This window comes from Aythya marila (genome assembly GCF_965140915.1).
Source record: "Aythya marila genome assembly, chromosome: 5".
NCBI classification, from domain to species: Eukaryota; Metazoa; Chordata; class Aves; order Anseriformes; family Anatidae; genus Aythya; species Aythya marila.
In genome coordinates this window covers 43,700,354-43,724,515 of record NC_139046.1, presented here as the reverse complement: position 1 = coordinate 43,724,515, position 24,162 = coordinate 43,700,354, and the positions used below count along the sequence as shown (strand labels likewise).

Genomic DNA, 24,162 nt, shown 5'->3' with positions numbered 1-24,162 from the left:
GAGAGTTCTTTAGGGATACCCTGTGGGTTTTCTGCTTTCATTGTGAAATATTTTCATTGTTGATTAAAGGAAATAATCTTGTAATGTGTTTGTGTATGTATTTAACTGTTCAGCATTGTCCTGTATTGGGAAGGAAAACAAGTTATTTGCATCGTCAACCTGCTGAGATACAGGTCCAATGGGTTCTGCATTGTGATCAGTTAGTACTTTGTTATTTGTGATCAGAGATCAGCATATTTAACGTCCTTGATTGTAAGTCTGAGGTTGTGTGGTAATTCACAAGAAATGCCTACACTTGATGGTGTCTTCAGGCCAAAAGTTGGGATGCTGCTCACTTTTCAGGACACCAAGGTTTGCTTGCGGGCAGGAAGAGAAGTGGGAGATTGGAAGCTGTAGACTATTCTACCACACCACACTTCACCCGGTACTTGTTACGCTCTGGTTTCTAGGTGCAGTTTAGGAGTGACTGTTAGCGTGCTTTCAACCATAATGCCCACACATCACATGCTCTTTCGATGTCAAGTTATGCTGAGCATTGGAGTTTATGAAGGAGGAGCCAGATACCTTCATTCTAGAAAGGTAAATGAAAGTCATTTCAGATTGCTAACTCTCCAGTGACTTAAGGAATGTAACACACGGAGATGAAACAGCGTTTTTTATGCCTTGTGAATAAAAGTTCCTGTAGCTATGTCCTCCTACTACAGAAGGAAGGCTGGATTTGGTACTTACGCAGTCCTGAGAAGCATGCGCATTTCTGGTTGTCTGTCTTTTGTGATGCACAGACAAAGAAAAAAAATACACTGGTGTGCCAAAATGAAATAGATTTTCTGTAATTTATGAAGCAAGTATGTATAAAATTGAATCAAACTCGGATTTAAATTATTTTATTAATATAATTTAAGTATAACTTCTAGTTACAACTTACATGGTATGCAGGAATCTTAAAAACGTCTCTACTTCTGTTATTTACATTTTTTTTGTATCCAGAAGAAGAGCCTCTCCATGGAAGAGGAGACCAGGTTTTTGATGAATGTTGAACCTAATCATAGAAGTTACAGAACTTTAATTTACAATATGTTTGTATGAAAAAAAAAAAAAAATACAATGTTGCTGCTTAAAGGAGGCATTGAAACTGTTTGAAATTATATTTCCATATCTTCTGTCTTCTAGGTCAGCTAGAAGGATAGATGATTCAAAGGGATACCTAGACAGTCACATGTAAGTTTCCATTTAAAACAAAATGCTGAGAAACATTTTTCTGTTCTTAAAGGGCTTCTGCTGCATCTGAAAATGAAGGCTCTGCTTTACAGTAGCTGTCTTCCCATTAGGTTTGTAGGGCACAGGAGAAGCAGGAAATATCTTCCAAGTAATTTGAACATTGCATGAGTTGCTCTTACAAAATCAGAAAATGATGTGTTGGTATGATCTTGATGATTTCACCATCTTTCTTTAAATGCTTTAGTCAGTCTGGCATCTTCCTAGCTCTCTGCCACTTTGTCGAGCACAAACAAAGGGGCAAGGATTCTGTTTCGATTTGTTTCCACGATGCAGCCATTTAGCACCATTTCGTCCAAAATGATGTGCACTCTATCCAAATTGAACATGATCTAGAAATGTTACGAGTTAAGCTTATTTCAAACAACATTAAGATAAACTTAGAGAAAAATCTTAGGCATCTTAGTCTTTCTCTTTGATTAAGCCTTAAACAAAGTAGGTATTAATTTATTCTAGTTACGTGCTGTTTGTTTTCCTAGAACTAAGGAGTCAGTACAACTGGCACCTTTTCATGGCCACAGAGATGTCAGAAGTTTGTACTAGAGAAGTCAAAGCACCAAGTGTTACATCTTGGAAGATGACCACAGAGAAGTAAAAGAAAGGTAAACCTGAACTTAGATATGTAGGTGCTTAGTTTTACTGTGTGCCTGAGTACCATCTATTCCTTGAATATGAAATGTTTTCCAAAGGAAAAAGGCCTTGAATGTAAAGATACTGGTATTCTGCATTTTTTCTAACCAAAGTCATTTTCAGTCAAATTCTTAAAAATTGGATTCTCAAGTATAATCTATTTTAGCCTAGGTTGCTGATGCTATTTACTTGATCTGCTTGAGAATAACTTCATAAGAGGACCTTGCTGACATTAAAAGTCGATGCACTACTCTAGTAATAAGTCACAGGAGTAAAAGCAAATAAATGATTCCTAGTTAAATAGACACTCTGAAAGATGGTTACAATCTAACATTCACCTCAAGGAAGATAATCTGAATCATTTTTTAAACTTGGGCATTCAGAGGGCTGCTCTGTCTCATGAGTTCTAGGAGATTTAACTGCAGTGTTTTAAGGCATTACTGCTCCAAACTGCACGAACAGTGGAAGGTCACCTGTATGTGACAGCAGCTCAGGAGCCTGATATTTGTATGTATTTGTTTTGGCTAGGTGGTAAACACCAGTCATAACCAGTATTGCAACCATGAAACCTCACGAAAGTCAGCAGCCTAAGATCCACATTCAAGAAAAGGATTTTAGTTATGTAGCATTGAACATGCCAGTGTCTGTGTTATTAGCTTCTCTTTGAGAAGGGAAGGCACCTCATTCAGGTTGAGGAGCTCCTTCCTCTGCAACGAATGGTGAGAGCTAGACCCGTCAGTAACTCACCGCTTACAGACAACTGATGCTGAAGCCAGTACTTAAGAGTGCAGAGAGGGATTTTGCTGTAGGTGTTTCTCTCAGATACGGAAGCCCAAGTCATTACTTCAGATGAAATGACTGGCTGTCTTTCAAAACAACACGGTAAAGATGCTGCTCGTCTTTGGTTAAGAACCCTAGAGGCTGCAGGCTGTCCTCCCTCAGCCTGGGGAATTCCAAACCCACGTTCCTCAGTAGCCAAGCTTAGCTGAGATCATAGCAATTGCATCTGCTGCTTTCTACGTAAGGCAGTTCTATAAAATCTTGTGTACAATGCTGTCATCTCAGTGCTGACATCTCATCATCTCAGTGATGAGAGAAGCTTAAGCTTTTGTCCCTGTCTTGGTGACAGTTCCTGTTGCATACAATAAAGCATGGTCTCATCAGCCCTGTTTGTGACCACTGTTCTAAAAGATGGGAAGACTTGAACTTGTTTTGGCTGAATTGTAGGGTGGATTTGTAGATGCAAGTTGGTGAGACTGCAGCTAGCAGGCTGTTAGGTTCCTCTGGGCTGAACTCAGTGCTACTGCATGCTTGGGCAGCACAGTAAGCAACTGTAGAGCTGCTCTAAAGAGTGCATTCTGCTTGACCACAAGCACTGTGTCTAGGTTATGTGTAATAGCAGAATTCAGCCCCCAAAATAACTACACCACTTAGTAATTGTAATAATAACCACTTAATAATAACTATACCTCTTAAGTGAGGAGGAGAAACTATTGCAGTCGATGCTCATGGTTCATAAGATAGTTTCCAATTTGCTAAACTGAAGCACCTAATTTAATTTTAGGTTGTATTTTACATACCAGACCTCCTTCTGAATTTGATCATAGGCCTATGCTGCTTCTAAATATCAGGCTTAAGTCTTTCAATTCTGAGGAACAGTACTGTCCTCAAAGCTTTAACACTCTCAGTTTCTGTGGTTCCAGAGACAAAAGCAGTTGTTTTACGTTGGCTGATTAAGGACTTAAGAACATTTTCCTCCTCTATTCTACTTTTCAATAGAAAAACAGGTCTTTACACAAATACTTTATTCTGAGAAGTTATGGTTTCCTTATTACAGTAATGTGAACTTCTAGGATGAGAGTTCTTCTATTCATTTTTAGATCAACCGTGACCCTGCTCTACACAGTGCCAGAGGATCTGCTCACGAAGTTAGATAACATTCCGTTCAAGTTTCAACAAGCAGTCAAACTGACTCCTGCTGGCTTTTTGCTTTTGCAGTCTACCAACCCAAGTGATTCACGGTACTGCAATTCCAACAGAGGAGCGAGAGTGCTTATGCCCTCCCCTCAGCCAAACATCCTGGCTTCCTTTTTCATTTCTGTTCCCACCTCACTTTACCATGCAGTTCTTGGCAAACCGTCAGACTTGCACAGTCAGCAATCTTGGCTTATTTCCCTTCCCGTAAGTCTTGTGACTCTTCTCTACTCTTACATCTTGTTGTACAAACACTGTTTTGCCATTCAAGTCTGCCTGCCCTGCCCAGCCAGGGATGTCTATCTCTGAGTCTCAGCAACACTCATCCTCCCCACCTGTCACTGGTTTGGCAAGTGACCCTAATATTCAGGGTTTAAAGTCCTGAAGTCATAAATCCACACCCAGCTGAAAAACAGCAGAACAAGCCAGTTTGAGCAACTGGCAACAGGAAGAGCTTTATACGGTGTGTACATATACACCACCCTGAGCTTCCATTTAAGGTCTTGTTTCCTGTAAGAATCCTGGCTGCCCACACTTGCACTAGATTTGTGTAGAGGCCAACAGACAATTTAACCAAGTATGAAGAAGAAAATATTTATTAACCTGTGCATCTGTAGTTTAAAGTGTATTAAGACCCTAATGGTACTTTCTAGTCTCATGAAGCGTCTTTATGTTTTATGGCACTTAAATACTAAAAGGAGGTAGATGTGACACAGTCCTGTGTCTCCTTCCCTGAAACAACACATAGGTGGATAGTGAAGTGGGAGAGAAGGCAATGAGGAGGGAATGAAAGGAAAGAGGCACATTCAAGCGTTACACGTGATAAATAACTGCTTCATATAGAGACACTTTAAGGTATCTTAGGATATTCCAGGCAAGTAATTCAGGGTGTGTACACGTTTAAGAAATGATGAAGTACAGCCAACACCTTGTGATCAAGTAACACACCCAGGAGCACAAACACAATCTTTGTAGATTACAGCATGAGTACTTATGTGGCAGGTGGTTTGCTACTGAATATACAACGTTACAGAACTTTGATTTCCATCCTGGTCATTCATTTCCAACTAAAGGTTGGTTGAAGGGTGTTTTGTTTTTTAAAATAGGATCAAGAAATACTGCATATTCTGATTTATTCTGATAATCTGAAATATATCCTTATAAATTCTCTTATTATAAATTCATCATTCAGTTTTCTTACTACTACTTAATTCGCATGAAGTATTTCCTGTATCAAAGCATTTTATCTATCCTAGAAGCAGCAGCTCGTTGAAATGGAATGTAAAGGTTTTTTGGATCAAGACAACATTCTTGAAATACTTGGTTCTAGAGAACCCTGCCTTCCTCCTCCCACAAGGAGAATGTAAGTAACTGTTTCTTCCATATGTTAACATCTTCAAGTACGGTTTGCTTCACCAGTTCAAGGAACCGAAAAGTCAACTTTCTGTAATTTTAAAAACTCCCAGGCTTACCAGCACATTGTTCCCTACAAAGCTTCTGTGATACCGCTTTCATTTTTATAGTCTGTCATCATCACACCAAGAAAGTAGCTCCTGCACTACCCAAGCTGCAGTTTTAGAGCCACATAGAATTCCACCCACTTATTTCACACACAAAAGTGAGGCTTGCCTAGCAATATTAACACACTGGGAAGCCAGCACCACTAGGACAATTACATTACGTGTTTACTTGACTGTCCTTACAACATTATTCTTTAAAACAAAACAGAACAAAAAAACCCACACCCTTGCATTCATGCACATGTGCAAGCACACAGATGCAAACCAAAAAAATGCCCTAAAACATAAAAACACTAGTGATGTTATATGCTTCTATCTTAGGTACCCTCAAGTATGTGACTGATTTAATCCCAGAATTAAAACAGACATCATACAATGACACATAATTCACACAAAAGCTCCTGTAAAAACACAGCTACTCTAGAGGTAGTCACTGAACCGGCTAGTAGCTAACCACTGTTTGTTTCTGTATGCATGAGATAACTTTTCAGTTGTTCATGCATTGTTTAGCATCACACAGGCATATATCGTATGTACGTACAATTATTAGGTATGAGTCCTGCTGGGCAGGATTCAAATTGAATCTGTTCCCTGTCTTGTGTCCTAGGTCCCCCTCCTGAAGGCTGGCCCCAGGCTTGGGCCCTTACACAAATTAAGATCCAGGTGCCTTGGGTGAACTGGTGAGTTTGGACCTAAACGAAGCTGGAGCCCCATGTTAACAGGAGCTGCAGTGCCATGAATACTGGGGTAATGTACTAAGCTTAGGAAAGTTTTAAGAATCCACATAAATGTTGCTTAGTGAAGAACATTTCAGCTGTACGACAGTGACAGCCTTTAACTGGGATTTGCTCTGTGCATGGGTGATTATGCTCATGTTTTTGGATTTCATTTAGCTTCCTATTATTGTTCATGGTAGTAAACACTTTTTTTTATATAGAATAGCTAATGTTACTTTTCAAAGAAACTTCACATGGATATGTACACAAAAATAAAAACACAGAGATGGTAAATAATGACCATTTCCAGCCAGACACACAGTATACAAGGATTTTGTAAATACTACTTCATGTTTGCCGTTACAGACATTTAGACTGTACTTCCTCCATCAGCAAATTGTATTAAATGTAAGAGTTAGCTAAGGCTAGTTGGCAAGGGAAATGGTTTAACCCCATGTTAACCCCATGGTTTAACCCCATATTATCTTACGTGCTCTGAAAGGTGTATAGATGGATTGTTGTTTACACTGCATTAACATCTGTGTAAGATGTGTATAGTTCAGATCTTATATTGTTCTTCTGGGCCCATTTATCTGCTATTCAAGCTATTGTCAGAAATAAGTTCTGAAGAGCCCACTTCATCACTATACCTCTGCTTTACACTTAAACGTTGAGGATATCTCACTTCACTTGAACTATTTTATATATCTTCTCAATTTATGATTTTTTTTTTTTTCCCTGAGAGAAAAATTTTGTATATATATAGATGTAAGTAAAATATTTTATTTTAGAACAGTTCCTGAAATGTATAACATATAAAAATGCACTTTTGAATGAAAAAAAAAACAACTGTACATCATGCATATGTCGTACATACTGAGGAGACACATACGAGGCATCAGCTTTTCCAGTATTTGCACAGCTAAGATTTGAGGACTTTCTCTCAGGCTGGTATTTAATAGAAAGATAAATAGTAACGTACCCTTTTATTTTCCAAATACTTATTATTCATTACCTCATGCAGATGAGAGCCATGCAGAAGCTGTCTGTGTTATAGGAGTCATTCAGACACAGTACTGCACCAGTTGCAAGTGTTAGTGTTAGCATATAGTGCCACAGGTTCTCTAAACAGTGCAAACCAGCATTGTATGCAGAAGCTTGCTGAACATGCAACAGCTTTTCTCAGCTATTAATTGAGCTACTGGTGATAACTGTAGGTATATAACTACAGAAAATGTATCTTAGAATGAAAACAATGACCAGAGGCAGGCAGAATTCAGAATCATCAGTACTCAAAATAATCCATGATTAAAAAGAGTCAGGTATATGCATACTCCAAGTATACCCTATGGAGACATACAGAACTATTTTTGTTTAATTGCTGAGTATGATGGGTTAGTCTCTAATTCTGCAAAGTTCTCACAAAGTAAACATTAATTCTGATCCTTAACTATAACTGAATACAAACAAATGTAGTGATATGATCAGAGACCTAAAGAGTTCCTTCATGCTGAATTTTCATTATTGCGCTTTTCTAACCCAGGTGAATCCAGGAGAGTTATATTAGTACCACAATGTTTTGTGAATTTCAGGAAGGAATTGCAGTATATATACAGATATAGATTTAAGTTCAGTAAGTAAGAGAGAGTTCCAGCACGTAGCTAATCATTCAAATACTTGGTAAAGTAAAAATAAATTATTTCCTTTTGTTTTCTTCTATAAAGAAGTGACAACAATTACAAGAAAAATTACGGCATTTTTCTGTTCTTCATATATTACTAATTCTTAAATTCATTCCAGAATGACAGTATTTTACTATTTAGTGTATGTTTGTATTTGGTTTTAGTTCAGCATTGATTATATTTTAAGCAAATACCCTGCAAATCATACACGAGCAAATGGATCCATAAGGAAAACAAATTTAGATATCTATAGTATCTGTGGCAAGGCGTGGTACCCTAACTTTTTCCCTCTAAGGTCCTTCTCTCTTTACATTGATATAGATAGTAAAACTCACCTAGACTTCGATAAAGAAAGATCATAGTACAAATCTAATCTTACAATGATGCTACTGTTCTGTTATTTGGCTGAAGGCACAGCTGTAACATTCACTTATTATTTGTAGCTCGTGTCAGTATCTATTTAAGTAAACTTAAAATAAAACCCAGAAGTAATCTGTAGTTCAGCCTGAAAGTTCCCCCATGAATACATATTTTCATGTCTAGGTGTTGTTACTTAGTTCTCTTGAAGCAAGCTCTCCATGACTTTCTTTAACTGGTATGATGCTTACCTTGATGATTGAAAATTTAACTAGGAGAATCATGAATGTCACTCATGCTTTCATACAGATACCAAAATGTTGTTATTTTATATGCAAAATTTGTGAAACCTGTGCATTGTCTTGACTGTTTTAGCCAGCACTCTGAGGAAAGTATGAGGTAAAACAGTCACGAAAAAGAGAGATAAATGTCTTTCTGACACTAAAAAGGATACATCTAATTCACTCTGAAAGAAAAAAACAAAACACAACCATTAGTTACAGTTTGATCTTTCATCTCAGTCATTAAACATTACATAATGCTACTAGATGATGAAGTCTTCAAAATAGAATGAAATGTCTAGGATGACTCACATTTCGGTTCCGGACCGAACAGAAACTGCTTTTGATATGTTACCTACCCCTGTTACAAAAGCTAGCGTTCTGAAATTTGCACTTGGAAAAAACAAGGTCACCTCTATCAATGATTGGAATATATGCACTGCTATCTCAATGACTGCGTAGAGAAACAGCACCTCTAATCATGGTATCTCCAGCCCTATATTCTCTCTTCCTCAAAGACAAGGTGTTAACTTCAAGTTTACAATTCATATGAGGAGCAGCTGAGGGGGTTGGGGTTGTTTAGCTTGGAGAAGAGAAGGCTCAGGGGAGATCTTATTGTACCTGACAATTACCTTAAAGGAGATTGTAGCAAGGTGGGGATCAGGCTTTTCTCCTGAGTACCAAGTGATAAGACAAGGGGAAATGGCCTCAAGTTGTGCCAGGGGAGGTTTAGGTCGGATGTTAGGAGAAATTTCTTTACTGAAAGGATTGCGCGGCCTAGGCTGCCCAGGGCAGTGGTTGGGTCACCATCCCTGGGGGTCTTTGAGAAACATGTAGGTTTAGAACCCAGCAGCATGGTTTAGTGGCGGACTTCAGTACTAGGTGAAAGGTTGGACTAGATGCACATCTTTTCCAGCCGGAATGAATTCTATGATTCTGTTCCATAAAACAGTTAAAACCAAATAAGTTGCACATCGTTTCAACAGAAAAATGTAGACAATGTATATGCATGGCTGTGGTAGCTGTGGCAGGATCTACTGGGGGAGAGAAGCTTACCCCTACCACTTCTAACTACTGCTCCAGCTCCAATAACACCATTCTTCCTGCAGTCTTGGCCTCAAGTTATAACATCATTTTATTCATTTAACTGACGTGTCTGGCTGAGAAGCCTGTGTGGTCTCTCTGCAGCCAGAAAAGATGGGTATCTTCCCCAGTTGACTCAGCACACTTGAGACATGACTCACTTTCTAGAGATACTTGTTTGTCTCCACTCCCTGTAATGGGAGCACAGGATGACCGAACATCTAACTTGGGTGGCTGTTAAATGGCTAAATTTAGAAACAATTAATCACAGCCTCAGATCCTGCACAGTTAGGGTAGAACTTCTCCAGTCTCTGCTGAAAGGAAGATGTCTGTTCCCACAGAACGTTTTTATCTGCAACTGAGGGATTTTATTGTACTTGCTGACATGGATTCCATTCACAGTCTAGCCCTGGAATTTTAGGCAGAGTTCCCACTGACAGAAGTACGACTACTTATATGGTCTAAGGTGACAAGTCTTCACCAAGTGACCTTGCCATCCTTCAGCTGGGAATTTTTATGCCTCACAAAAACTATATTTTAAGAGTCTGATCAGTTTGAACTTCCTTCATATTAAAAAAGAGTGGAAAACATTGGAGGATCTAGTCTAAATAGTAAGTGGAGTTCTTCCTAGGTAGCTGTTACAAAAGTGAAGGGGACTCAGAACAGTATCTCACTTGCAACTTTGAAAGCTTCCCCCTAATTCTATTAGGAAATTCAAGCTCTGTAAGCTCCATTAGATAAAAATAGAGTATGTGAGAATGTTTAAAGCTCACAAACCTAAAAATAATAGATGACAAAATGTCATTCTAGAGCAGGACAGATGTTCTTTCCTTTCCCAGAGTTTTGTTTCCATTGTCATCATCATAATTTGGGATTCTTCTAAAATTCTGCAAATCCTAAACATCAATCCATAATAGTACAAACATATACTTTTTTGTCCTGTGGTTTCTGTCAGAAACTCCAGCTAGAATTATAACCCTCTCCAATGTTCTGCCATTTACTGTTACAGCCTATTAAAAATAGAACCATGGAATGGCATGAGATTTCAACTACCCCACTTTTTACTTCCCCTAGTTTTAAAACTTATATGCTAGGAGAAATACCAAAATCTTTTAGGATGAATTCAGCAAATTTCTAACAATATCAGTGGTTGCGTGATATATGTGGTCAAGAAATGATATACACATATAAGAACTAAATCTATTTTTGCTCTGCCTAAGTAAAGAAAATAAAATTTGGGAAGTGGTTGGCAACTATTACCTCAGTTAGTTAAATAAGATTTAAATTCTACTGTGTGTTCCTGTGCTGCAGGGATCAGACTCCACTCCTGGTTATTACTGCTCAGGTTGAGACTGCAGTCGTAACAATTTTAAGAAATACATTCTGAACTTCATACAGTAAGAAAGTGATTTACTCAGTATCATGAGTTTTAAAAGGCTGGTACAGCAGTAGTTGAAATAATATCCTAAAGCATTTGTCAGGCATCTAAACAGTGAGGAGTTTAGAAGACTCTCATAAGCACGTCCTTGAATTCACACAGGAAGTTCTGCCATGTCTGCTGTGGTGCTAGGGAACCAACATTATAAACACTGCATACTGCTTGCTTGCATCTGTATTTACCAACGTAATACCTTCAAACTGATGGACAATAGAGGAAACTATCCAGTCCTCTTTTGTGAGATGGGTATCTAACACACCTCAGTATAGCCAAACTAAAATTGTGCCCAAGTACTATTTGAGATGAATTTGTTTATAACCAGATTATTTCAAATCCTGCATTAAATTGCACATGTTCTACCCAGCATTATAATGCTGCATTTTCCAGTTTTGTAAAAACTAACAAAACCTCTTCTACCAAAAGGGAAAGTGTCATTTTAACTGGAGCTACCTCCGTCTTCAAATCCTCAGCAAAGTGACTGTCTTTATAATAGCTGTTACATCAGATAACCACTGTTGCACAACAACAATATGGGGAGCACAAGTACAGGCTGGTTGTTGAGGTTTTGTTTGCTCTGTCCCTCTAATCTTGTTCAGTGAGAGTGTTGTCAGCTCCCTGTTTAATGCTTATACTTACTTTATGATGAATTAAGTATTTTGGGAACATTATACTAAGAACATTAAAAAAAACGAGAAGAAAAAACTCATATTTCTTTAAAACATAGAATGCCAGTGGCTATTTTGAGAGTAGATGACCTAGAGAAACCCCTGAGTATAAGCATATAAAAACATGCTTTTCTACCAAAACTATTTCTGGTATTCCTTGTCTGATGATTTATAACCCATGCATGCTTTTACTACTCTGAAAAATCAACTTTTTTTTTTTATAGTGATAATATGCTAAAGTCTTCAAAAATCTACATTAATATAAACCAACTTTGATTTATTACCTATAATTCACTAGAACTTTAAAAGAGAAGAAATATTTTGTAACAGATTCAATGTCTCACTCACCACTCTGCTGAAGTATTTGTCCAAAACCTCCACAAAATTATGAATTAGTTCATATACTGCCATTTCATTCTGAAATTAAATTAAAAACGAATGAATGTTAAATGAACAGATAGAAACAATGGTAGTATTCTTAGTGTTATATCAGCTTGTGATTTATGAAAACCAACTAGAATATGACAGGAAGTACTACAATAAAGTGCACAGACTGTCTGTTGTAGCAAGAGGAGGCGTGGTTAAGTCTCGCTGAGCAACCAAGAGCAGGCAAGTGCTCAGGCTCCTAAGCTTCGGGCCAGGCCAGGGCAGCCACCTGAGTAAGCACTGCAGAACCAAATGGATTTGTCTTGCTTGGGCTGCTGCCATCCCCCACATCACCTAGACAAATACAGGCAGCTGCACTATGCCTAGCCATGCTGAAGTCACACCTGCCCACTGCAGTACAGAGACACTGTGCTGCAGCAGTATTGATGGATTTTTTTTTGTGGTACAGTGAAGCCAAAAGAATGTGCCCTGAATTGCTTGCAGTTATAACCCTTGAAGACACCACTGTAGTCAGCAGCTACCTTCCACACCACCCCATTAAGGTCTCCAGGAGAAAGTTTTAAATTAATATAAATTACTCAATGTAATTTATTACACATGAGGGCTGACTGAACCTTAAAGGCATATTAAGTAACAGTACTTATCCACTTTCAGTCAGATACCTTTTTTTTCACTTTTGTTTAAAAAGTAAAATAAATTGGCATCTGACATGTGGATTTTTTTCTTTGGTCAAGGAGGATAAAAAACAGCGTGCAGTTAGGAATTCACTACACAGAAGACCACTGATCTGGCTGTAATGCTGACATTTACTGAGAAACCTCACCCTAAAAATTTATGTTTAATCAAACGTAAGTTTAGAAAGCAGAATCAGTATAAAGCTCATACAGAATGTCTCATGATAATATTTCAGGCTATTGCTAGAGATTGAAGTCAAACAGAGGTGTTTTCCTTGTATACTTTTTTTCTTTTTGCAATGACTACTTGAAATTCTCTAATAGACATTGCAAAATTCCATACTGGAAAACGATTCGATTTCTTGCCTGTGATTAATACAAGCCTATATCTCAAGAGTGAATATAATTTCTTACCTCTGTCTCATTGATTCCAACGACAACGAAGAGGGCTGCATACTGCCGGTATACCAGCTTAAAGTCCTTATACTCAATGAAAGAGCACTAGGCAAAACCAAAATTAGTCAAACATAGTAGTTGCCATTTAATCGTGACATTACTAAGCTTTCACTTACATAAGACCCACAAAAAACAATGGATTTCGCAAGGTCGATCAAGTAATTTTGACTTGAAAGAAGGTATGGTAACTTTTACACGAAACCTTTCATCTACTGACAGAAAACACGGTGCCACTTTTTATGTAGGTCAACTGAAATGGTTTGTTCAGGGTTAGAATTGAAGGACAGTCGATATTTTTCCTATGTTTTCAATTAGAAGCACTTCCAAAAGAGACAAACTGAAGGTCACTTTCATATTTAACAATGATCAATATTCTTATTATAAATATTAGGAGTATCAGAAGTCCAGACACTGGAGAAAGACGCATGTAGTTCACCATAGGACAGGGAGCCAGTAGATGGTGCTATTATACACCGCTTTACACGTCACCTTTTTTAAGTAATGTTTTGCTCAGTTCTTGAAATGGCAGCATACTGTTAATTCTTTTGGTGAAGTTTCTGTTCAGAGATGCTCTTGCACAAGTTAATTTCTTTAGCCACTGCCAATTCCATGAACTGGAGTAAATTATAGGGACTAGGATTTTTTCTGAGGCTTTCTAGAACTAAATAGGGTAGGGCCACTGTTCCAACACACATGTAACTAATGAAAAAGAAGGTGACTTCAGAACACAAACCGAAATACCTCATTGATATTTCAAGTCACACATTCCTCCTCAAAATCAAGTCAATGTGCTTGAAATTTTTTCCTAAGTTTGGTACTTTTCTTGAAGAACCAGTGGCTCTCTTTTGTGAGGCATAAGATCTCAACTGTCATCTAACAAACTTCCACCATGTGAGTTTTCTGACTTTCATGAACAAGTTGTGAACTTTTTTTTTTAATAAAAATGCCTAAGAAGCATTTCAGGCCTATGAAGGCTGAAAAAAATGTGTTTAAAACAAAACAAAACAAAAACAAAAACAAAAAACACTTCTGTTTTAGATAGTTAGTTTAGGTATCACAACTTAAAATCCTCTCTGGCAAGTTTTTTTTTGTTTGTTTTTGTTTTTTAACGTGGAGCTGTCAATGATACACCTACTATCTTCTCAGCAAAGAAAACTGATGTCTATCTATTGATCACTACTAGCCAAGCAATAACAGGAGAAAATAAATTCTTCCTGGACTTCTGAGCTTCTTCAAACAAACAGGAAGAATCTTCATCACAGTGATAGAGAACAGTCCAAAATCATTGTAAGCCTCAGAAAAAAAAACATCTATTCAATACAGAATAATAGTTAATCTGAAAGAACACATAATCTAGAAACAACTTTTTTCTTCATGGGTGCAAATGAAATAATGACCTGCAATGGAAACTGATTTTTTTCTAGAATTATTTACCTGAAAGATGTGCAACATTAATACAATAAAACATTTAACAAAAAATGTACAAAAACTTACTTGATCCTTTGAACGGGAGAGACAGTTTTTGATTACTTCAGCTTCCAGCATTGTCCGTTTATGAATGTCTACATGCTCATAATACCTAGAGAGCCTCGTTTGGCCTTGTTTGTTCACCATAAGAAAAAACTTTATCATTGCTTTTTTGTTGATCTCAGTGGTAGATCTGAATTGTCAATGCAGCAATTAAAAGTATTTCTGTGAGGGAAAAAAAAAATATATACATAGGAGTTATAAAAGACTTTCCAGAAGTTGGCCAGCCCATATTTGCACATATATAAGTTTATTTCCAAAATAAAGAACACAGGAAATAAAAACAAACCTCTAATCTTCTGCACATACTCCAAGAGTAATACTCCATTTTTTTTTTTCTATACAAATAATCACAAAGTATCAAAGCTTCTCCATTATCAGGCAATTTAATTGCTTTGTAGAATTTTGGGAATTCCAGGAGTACACAATTTCTTCTTCTACTTCTCAACATTTTCTCAATCTACTCAACATTTTCTTGCATGCTAACTGGTTTGGAAACATTATGAGAAATTTGTCCAATAACAAATCATAAAATTAATGCAGCTGAAAAAAGCAAAATTGGACAGTTTGTTGGTGTTGTTTTTTTTTGTTGTTGTTGGTTGGTTGGTTTTGTTAGCTATTATTTAAAAACTTAATTTATACCTTCCTGACATCAGATTGAAGGGAGAGAAGACAAAGGGATGTACATGGCTACTTCTCTAGCACAGAATTAAAGCCTTTAAGCCTCCCAAATATCTGGTTATCAGCATGTATCTTGGTCTGGACCAGGAGCTGCTGCAATCCACTCTTTCCAATCTGCTTTCCCATATTGAAGCTAAAGGTAGCTTCTACATGTAATGAAAACTAAGTGTGGGTCTTAGGAGAAATTTCTAAGGAGAAATCTGTTCACGTTAATTACAGCTTAATCTTAATCTAAATAAGTATTAATCCACATAATGCCACTGAAATAAAAATGTAGAATATAAATCTGCCACATACAGGGTACAATTGAAAAAGGCTGTCAAAAAACAGAATCTGCTTGCTATACCAAAAAAAATAAATATGTATATATATTTTTTTCTCATATTTTGAAAGCATGCAAAAAAAGGTAAACTCCATAATGCATAAATTCTGTGTTGTTGGTTTTTTTTTCTTTAATACCAGAAAACAGTCACTGTAATGTTTTCCATCTGACTCTGTTTGGATCACAGACTTATTGGCCCATACGTTCTTGAAGTTTATACACTGGCAACACAGCAAATACTGCAAAAGCTATTTCTTTATTCCAATTTTGAAAACTTGCTCCTTGCCTGGTGCTTTACCAAGGTAAAATAAAATAAAATAAAATAAAATGCAAATATTTTCTCCTAAGATCCCAGAGTTCCTGCAGGAAAGGGCAAACTTTTAGCAGGAATCCACAGAATAATATAGTGTAGCTCCTTGTTTAAAAAAAAAAAAAAAAAAAAAAAAAAAACAGTATATCTTTACAGTGTAGAAGGGCAGAAGGGAAAAATGCAAAAATCAGCATTGATCTCTGAGTCAGCAGCTTCATAGGTATTTAGCTATCTACTGATTTTTTATAACAAGGCATGCTGCATAGGTGCTGCCTCATATTACTGGCAACCTAAACAAACTGGCTATATTTAGGGGTGATACCATCTAAATCTTACATGATAGTGATACAAGGAATCCCAGTATATCGTGCTACCATTAATTATTGCTTGCTTCTCATTAGTATTGGTCACCTAGTTATTTCCTGAAAGAAAAGCCACCTCTGTTATCATCACTGCTATCTGAAGAAAGCGATCTCATTCTCCGCAGCATGCTGTGGTTTACTTACTACGCAAAGAAATCCAGATTCCTATACTAAACGCATCTTCACTATTAGACCTGGTAAGTGATTAGAAGATATTGTAGGGGCGTTTCTTACCCTTGTGAAACTACCGCATAATTTAAATTGTTTTAAAATTAGACGTGGGAGCGAAGAAATCATAAACCAGATCCACAAAATACAGTCAACAATAAAAGGAAAAATTCCTGCAACAGATATGCAGGTTCAACAGACCTATTTCAGAAAAGCAGCCCGGGAGGAGTTTTACTACTTTAAAGAAACCCTCAGAAAAAAAACAGGACCTTTTGACTGGATTGTTTTCTAACAGACGTGCTGCCATTAGACAAAAATATAGCCTTAATTGGGAGTTAATATCAGTAGTGAATTCTTTAATCCTCTTCTTTCCTTTATTGTCTTCCAAACAGGTAAGACATTTGAAAAGGACGAGTGGGACCGTTTTTTCTCCCTTAAATCTTCACAAGTCCTTCAAATGAAGGAAAATACCAGAGGATGTATCAGTTAGCAGGGAGAGCTCTTCCTTTGCATTATCCTACATATGCAAGAAAGCTTTTATCCCTCTTATTCTGTAAATTCCTCTTTGATCTGCTCTTGTCTGTAGGACACCTCCAGGGAACAGGAGTCCAGAATCAATACAAATGACAATAGAGTCTGTTTGCAGCCCTGACAGTCTGTTTTCTCACCTCCAGCAGACACAGTGAAGTCTTTATGTCAAGAAGAAAGTGCCTTTTTGTTGATTCCCTCAGACGGAAGAGTAAGAATGTTAATAAATGCTGCTGTGGTGTACACAGCTTGTCCGCTGGGCTCTGGGCTCTTGAAGGAGTGGAAGTGGTTCTCTGAGAAAGAACAAATGAGGCAATTAAGACAAAAAAGGCCCAGATGGAAATGTATTAAGGGATCTTCCCTGCGAGACAGCAGCTCAGGCTGACATTTATGATGAAATGAGAAAGTACCTATCTATGTAATCTCTTCTGCATTTCACATATGGCTCTTATTTTTCCCCCCTGTTCCACTTTGTACTGCTGCTTGAAGTTACAGAGGTGCAATGCGATGAGATGTATCAAGTAAGGATAACAATAGATGACTCCTTCCAGATGAGACACAGGACCAAAAGAAAGACTGAATGCTAAAGAATAAAGGGTTATGGTGTGAAAGAGGAGCGATCTAAGAAATGCTGCCCATTGTTTTAATGAAAAACAAGCAAGGTTGGGCACTAGGGGCCAAAAGGCATGTTGTTCCTACCAGCTGCAAAACACGTCTGTCCCAGCTAAACAGACCATGATAAAGACATACGCAGTTTTTCTTTTTTCTTAGTTTTATGTTGCTTCTTTCTGTCTGGTACTGCTGAATTATAAAGGCAGAGCCCTTAGCTTTGGGCAAGCTGTCTCCAGGCTATTTGAATCCCCTGGGCACGAACGGAGCTGCGGAGCACCAGGGTGCAGGTGCTGCACGAGGCCTGTTGCTGGCAAGCACCTCGGCCACGTGGTTCCTTCCCCAGAGGGTAAAAACCTGAGGCTTTACGGTGCTGCAGATACTGAGGTGAGACTAGAGGAAAGAAGGATGCTAAAACCACCTCAGGAACATTAAAAGAGCTGTTGTATTTTGAGTTACCAGTGCACGATATATAACAGACGACTCTGAAGAACTGATACGCATGGATCCTACTGCAGGATTGGCCCCTAATCCTAATTACTCCTTTATTAACCTAATCTTTCTACATGGTTAATCTGGTTAATGCTGGTGTTAGGACTAATGTATCTGTGTATTATTTCAAGTGCCCTGGATTGTTTTACATATTAAAATACTTCAGACTCAAATTATTATTTCTTAAATCCTCACAAATGCTCTCATCCAGAATCGATATAAAAAAAAAAAAAAAACGAATTATGCTCTAACAGTGGTAGAACCATAGCAGTACTCAAAGGTGTCACCCGTAATTTATGACACAGTCATCATTCGCAGTATTACAGTAGATGATTAACAGCTGCAGAGGAGAGGTCCGCTAGTATCGCTAGTTGTTGCTGTATTTTTCCTGTGAGCCTCAAAGACAGCTTCCAAAATTTTACCTGTAAATGTTTCTCACACAAATGACACTACAAGCACATGATTTTGTGCAGAAATACTGGAATAAATTTTCTATATGATTTACATGTAAAAATAAATATATCCATACATTACATAAAGCGTGCAAGTACAGCTGTGGAATCTGGCTTTGAGAGTAACTCCAGTGTTAAAAATATCTTGTTATTTTTATTTTCTTTAAAAATAATTATTTTTAAAATTCACCTGTGTAGAAATAAAAACATGTTCTTGTACAGTTTAGGCAAAAACAGGAAATTACTGTTTTGTTTCTCTCAGTTTATTTCTTCTTTCATCTTATCTTTCAGATACAGAAAACATGTTAAAATGTTTTGCATATGTAAGATGTAAAGAGGTCTGTGAAGTGTAATAAAACAAAAACACACCTGTGCATGTTGATGGGTGAGGAATCTCCCACTCCTTCTAGTTCCAAGTATGTCAGAAACTACTTTCTGTGATCAGTTATGAGTATTCTACTCACAAAGACAGTTCTGTGTCTTCTGGTACAGCTCCTACATGCTTTTCTGTGCGTTCTCATGCAGTTTCCTTCACGTATGCTTGCATATACACACAAATCCAACATGAATTACTATGCTTTTTTTGCATACAGAATCAAATAGTTCAAGAGAATTGGTGACGTGATGCAAGCCTTTCATGTCACTGCCATTATTTTGCTCATTTTAGTAATGAAAAGATGCTGCTATCTGAAGGCTGCCTATTCATTTCTATCAAATAGTCTCATTCCAGGTCACTGGACAATTATCTGCATCACAAATGGGCTTATGAGCAGAAGACTTGAAGGAAGTACCCACATCCTGATGGACTGTCAAGCCCAGCTTTCCGAGTGACAGTCAACCACACATTTCAAATTTTGTCTGGAATAACCTACAGTAAGTGCTTCTCGTGCACCTGATTTACAAAACACCTATGGAACTATGACATATGAAGACTCCCTAGAAACAAAACCCTCAAAGGTTTCACACAGAGAAGACATAAAATGTCTTGAAATTGCAAACTTCAAAACCAAGCACCTCACTGAACGACTGAATAGCTCTCTCCTTCATTTCTTTTAAATGAGGTTTCTTGTGTGTGGATAATTTGGCACACACATAAACTACATACAGTGTAGCTACTATGATTTAGATACGTGTTATGCTGTGTTAGAGCTCACCCTTGTTAAATTATCTCCTGCACATGAATATCTTTGAGAGAACACTGGTATTGTGATTGGCTTCTGTGACTCACAGTGGTAGACTGATGGAATCTTTGAAGAGCTACAACTCAATGGCTTTGGCTCGTTCTGAACCAGCAGATAGGCAGAAGGACTAAGGACTACATGGCTCATGGACAGATGCTTCTGAGTTTTGCTTCCCCATGCAGGCTCACCCTCCTCACCTGTCGGTATAGGTAACTCCAGCCTCATATTTCAGAATAAGCTCAACTCTGCTCGGCTTGCTGCAGAGTGCTGAAACAGAAATCGTGATGGTGGAGGAACTGCTTCCAGGACGTGCCAGCTCTGGAGGCAGCATAACCGCCTGAGACACCTCAACGTAAGCTGTCCCAGCTCACGAGTCACACCCCTAAATGCAATCTTTTCAGATACTGGTTGAGACCTCTGAGAGAGGCAAAGCCTGCAATACCTGTTCTGTGGATAAAAAGGAGGTCTTACACCTCCAGTGTGGCCAGCCCTGCAGATTTCACATGCAGTTATATTAAACATTTTAAACAATTTTAATTACTCCTCCACTACAAGCAACAAGCACTTAATTTATTTTTGTCCAAGATTTCACTAATATTCATGCATACTCTGATACACAGATGATTAAAGAAAAAGAAACACAACCCAAGTTTGAGACTTTGGGCAGCAGTTATTATTCCAAATTAGATTTCTGTCTGTCAAGTTAAAACCACTCTAGTCAATGGCCACAGACTTAAAAGCATTTTAACTATTATGCTGTAACAAAGTTCAGCAACATTTTATGACTTTGAGTTAAAAATGAAAGAGGTTAAGTATAGCAAGCAAGAAATACACAACTTCATCTTTACAGATTTCCTTTGCCAAGAATAAAATAAACATTAGTCAGAACTATAAGCCAGTAATTCACTGTATTGTCCCACTCTATAAACAAGTTGTTTTTGTGGATGCAGAGGTTTTAAGTGCATTTCATCTGTGTGTTAAATGTAGAACAAAATGGGTTAAACTGGAATTAAAGCATCAATGAGGATAATAAAAAAGTCAAATAATAGAGCTACAAGCATGTGACAGCAGGTGAACAAATATTTTGAGGTATATGTTAGCCTACTGAACTTGCTGTCTATGAATTTACTGTAAAAAAGGTATGTAGCAAATGAAGACAGTTCATTTATTTGATACTCTTGTTCTATTTTTGTTCTGACCATAGATAAGACTTTAACAAAAGCCACGTGTAGTATCATTAGTACTTATTGGTAATAGGGATCATTTTTGTATTCTAGATCTTATTATTGTTCAAATTACAATTCACCTGAAGATGAAACAACTTGGTCTATGTGGCTTTAAAGTAAATCACCGTGTTTCACTTCAGGATCAGGAATTTTAAAAAAAGAAGCCTTGCTAATCTAGGGAAGTCAAGGAGGAAGGAAAGAGTAAAAAAGTCTTCCTTTGCTGTTCGGCTGTCAGAATGCTGGCTGAATATAGTAACGGAATTAAATTTCAGTAACTCCCATGTATTCAGCAACAAGGAATGTCTCATAAGACTGTAAGCTAAACAAAAGGCTAAACTGATTGTGAGGTAAGGCATAATTTTTGGTAATGATTTGATACTGCCAGTGAAGAAGGAAAAAAAAAATGCTGAAGAGTTGGATTTACATAGTATGGTAATCTGTATGGAAAAAGGAAAAACGTATGATGAATTTGTTGTAGGAAATGACTTCATGGAGCAGTCCAATAAAAATTGGTAAAACAACTGAAATAGCAACATGCACCTGAGAGGTTAGCAGAGAGAGGAAACACCAGTACTGAGACAAGCAGTATTTATTTTTAAGTAATTAATGCAATTACAGCTCTGTCAAGAATGAGTCCCAGTAAGGACGCTGTCCGTATCCTTATGGCATGAGTACAGCGCATATGCGTTTTCAAAAGCAAAATCAAATCCCTGTCTTGCTCAAAAAGGGGTGGCCTTTCTGTCACTTTGGATAGGACTTGGTGGCAGTTTGGAAATGCTGCGTTTCAGAGCAGAATCTCACAGCCGGGGCAGTTTCCCCTACCCGTACCATGGTGTTGACCAGAGCACGGCTATCACAGGTACAACCGCCCCAGATGAAATAAACCAGATTTCTCGCAAAACCTCCTTCGTGTGGTAATAACTTTTGAATGGTGTTATGCACTCTCTGTCCCCATCAAGGAGGGGAAACATTACACAGAACGCGAGACACCACGAAGATGAGTTCATAAAAAAAAAAAAAAAAGCATGGCTATAATGGCTGTAATGGCTTTAAGGACTAGGCAGCTTCCGGAAACATACCCTAAATTTAAAACCTAAAACTGCCTGCTCCTGAGGCTAACAAAGGGCACCACTGAACTGCTGGGAATGCTAAGACCTGAACCCCGCGGGCTTCAGGTGTTGGAGACAGACGGGGGGGCAGGGGGCACACGGGGGCAGGCGGCCCACGCGGGACGCGCCCGCACAGCCCCAGAGGCGGCTCCCGGAGCTGCAGGACGGGGTCGGGCACGACATGGCCGTTACCCCCGCCCCGCTGCGCTGCACTGCGCCGCTCCCCTCATGGCGGCCGTTAGCCCCGAGCCGCGCGGCCGCCCTCGCGCCAGCGGCGGGAAAGACGCAACGCCCGCTCCCCCTTCCTCCCCCCGCCCCCCCTCATTCCCCAACGCACGGCGCTCACCTCCCTCAGGCGCATGCGCGCTGCGCCGCCTTGCCCGGCCGGGAGGAGGAAGCGTGAAGGGGAGAGGGGGCAGGCAGAGGAGCGGCTTCCCGGCAGGCGCCGCGCCGCTCCCCCTCCCTCCCTCCCTCCCTCCCTCGGCGGGCGGCCGCGGGTGGGTGGGCCGCGGGCTGCAGGCTGTAATGGCGGCCGGCGGCGGCTCGGCGCTGCTCTGACACCCGCGCACGGCCGGGCGCAGCCCCCCGCCTCCCCGCAGCCGTCCCGCCTCCCCCGCCCAGCGCCGCTCGCCCCCTCCGCGGCCCCCCGCCGCAGGGCCCCGCCGCGGGACGAGGAGCGGCAGGAGGAGGGCTCCCCGCAGACAATGGACGAGCACCCCGGAGCCGGGGGAGGAGGAGGAGGAGGAGGAGGAGGCGGCGGGATGGCGGCCACGCCGAGACCGCAGCAGCCGCCGCCGCAGGCGGGTGGGAGCGTGAACCTGCAGCCGGCCGGGGGCTGCGCGGGGGCCGGCGGCGGCGGCGGAGGAGGAGGAGGAGGAGGAGGAGGAGGGGGGCAGCAGCAGCAGCCGCAGGGCCCCGCGGCCCCGGCCGGGCAGGAGGCGGCGGGCCCCGCCGAGCTGTCCCGGCCGCAGCACTACACCATCCCGGGGATCCTGCACTACATCCAGCACGAGTGGGCGCGCTTCGAGATGGAGAGGGCGCACTGGGAGGTGGAGCGGGCCGAGCTGCAGGTACGGACGGGCTCCGTGCGGCGCCGCGCTCCCGGCCGGGGCCGGGGCTGGGGCCGGGGCCGGCCCGGGAGGCTGCGGGCTGCGGGCCGCCATCGGGCGGCGGGAGCGGGGCCCCTCGGCTGCCCTGCGCCGGGCTCGGGCACGGTACCTGCGACGGGGCCGGCGGGGGAAGCGGCGGCGGCGGGGCCCGGCGGAGGCGCAGCCCCTCACGGCCCGAGCGGGGCTCCCTTCCCCGGGGCAGCCATTTTGGTTTGTAGCATGGCGCCCGCCTGGGCTCCCGGCTCCCGAGGCGGCCCCGGCCCGCTGCCGGCCGAGGGCGGCCGCTGCCTGGGCGCCGGCGGCGGGGCGAGGAGCACCCTGACAGCTGCCATCGCCGCCCTGCCCCAGCACGGCGGCTCGGGGGCTCCCCGGGCTGGGGAGCGGGTTAGGGAGAGCCACGGCCTGCGGGGGCCGCAGCCTCCCGGAGCGCTGTGCGGGGCGCGGGGGGCGGCCCGGGAAGGGAAGGGGCTCGGGGACGGGAACTGCTCCTGGAGGAAAGCGCCTCGCCGGGCTGAGGCAGCTCCAGCACACGCTCCCTTTCCTTCCGCCTCCTTTCCGGGGAGATCTCGTACGGGAGAAGCCGCTGCTGAGGAACAGCGAGGAGTTGGTCAGTTTGATGTCCGTGGCGGCACCAACTTTGTGTCGGGAGCTAAAAATTGAGCAACGCGTCAGGTTAGAGAGCAGACATTGTAGTTCCAGCGTAGATCTCGCCATTAGTACCTGGTTTTGGTAACAGAAGAGACACCTCTATTAATTAGGTTCACACGTAAAAATAAAACCATGCACAAACTATTCCGAACTTATGTACAGATTACAAAATCCATGGAATTTGAGGTGTTTGTGTGAGAGTCATCATTTTTTCATATGACAGAAATCTATGCAATAATAGTTAAACTTTATTATTTCCAAATAACCTTTTTCTTGGTGTGCTTTACGTATTGGGTGAAT

The 24,162-nt window shown here is 40.6% G+C and overlaps 2 protein-coding genes and 1 long non-coding RNA gene across 9 annotated transcripts in view; 2 read left to right on the top strand and 1 right to left on the bottom strand.

The window, feature by feature from the left end:
* Nucleotides 1–717: 717 nt before the first annotated feature.
* On the bottom strand, nt 718–23,647 carry AP4S1 (adaptor related protein complex 4 subunit sigma 1). 4 transcript variants are annotated; one of them, XM_082761580.1, is made up of 7 exons: nt 23,324–23,646; nt 17,177–17,329; nt 14,633–14,830; nt 13,097–13,183; nt 11,970–12,038; nt 8,609–8,620; nt 718–1,607 (listed from the first exon to the last, which is right to left on the bottom strand). In XM_082761580.1, the coding sequence occupies exons 3-7, from the start codon at nt 14,768–14,770 to the stop codon at nt 1,479–1,481; spliced, it is 435 nt and encodes a 144-aa protein (XP_082617706.1). In that variant the 5' UTR covers nt 14,771–14,830; nt 17,177–17,329; nt 23,324–23,646; the 3' UTR covers nt 718–1,478. The 4 variants fall into 4 exon arrangements, with proteins under 4 accessions (XP_082617706.1, XP_082617707.1, XP_082617708.1 ...); XM_082761581.1 differs by lacking the exon at nt 23,324–23,646 and adding an exon at nt 22,452–22,481; XM_082761582.1 differs by lacking the exon at nt 17,177–17,329 and having other exon boundaries at nt 23,324–23,647.
* Nucleotides 4,783–19,362, top strand: LOC309878716. Of its 2 annotated transcripts, none has more exons than XR_014317612.1 (4): nt 4,783–4,952; nt 5,136–5,242; nt 6,007–6,146; nt 19,309–19,362. It is a non-coding gene; the product is annotated as an uncharacterized lncRNA (long non-coding RNA). The 2 variants fall into 2 exon arrangements; XR_014317613.1 differs by lacking the exon at nt 19,309–19,362 and adding an exon at nt 16,380–16,430.
* The window catches only part of STRN3 (striatin 3), a 59,983-nt gene continuing 58,399 nt past the window's right edge, over nt 22,579–24,162 (top strand). For 2 of the 3 annotated variants that reach the window (XM_082761578.1, XM_082761577.1), the window contains exon 1: nt 22,579–23,175. In XM_082761578.1, coding sequence (XP_082617704.1) covers nt 22,810–23,175 — 366 coding nt within the window. In that variant the 5' untranslated portion in view covers nt 22,579–22,809. The remainder of the gene's footprint in view (nt 23,176–24,162) is intronic. The other variant, XM_082761579.1, reaches the window with a different exon arrangement.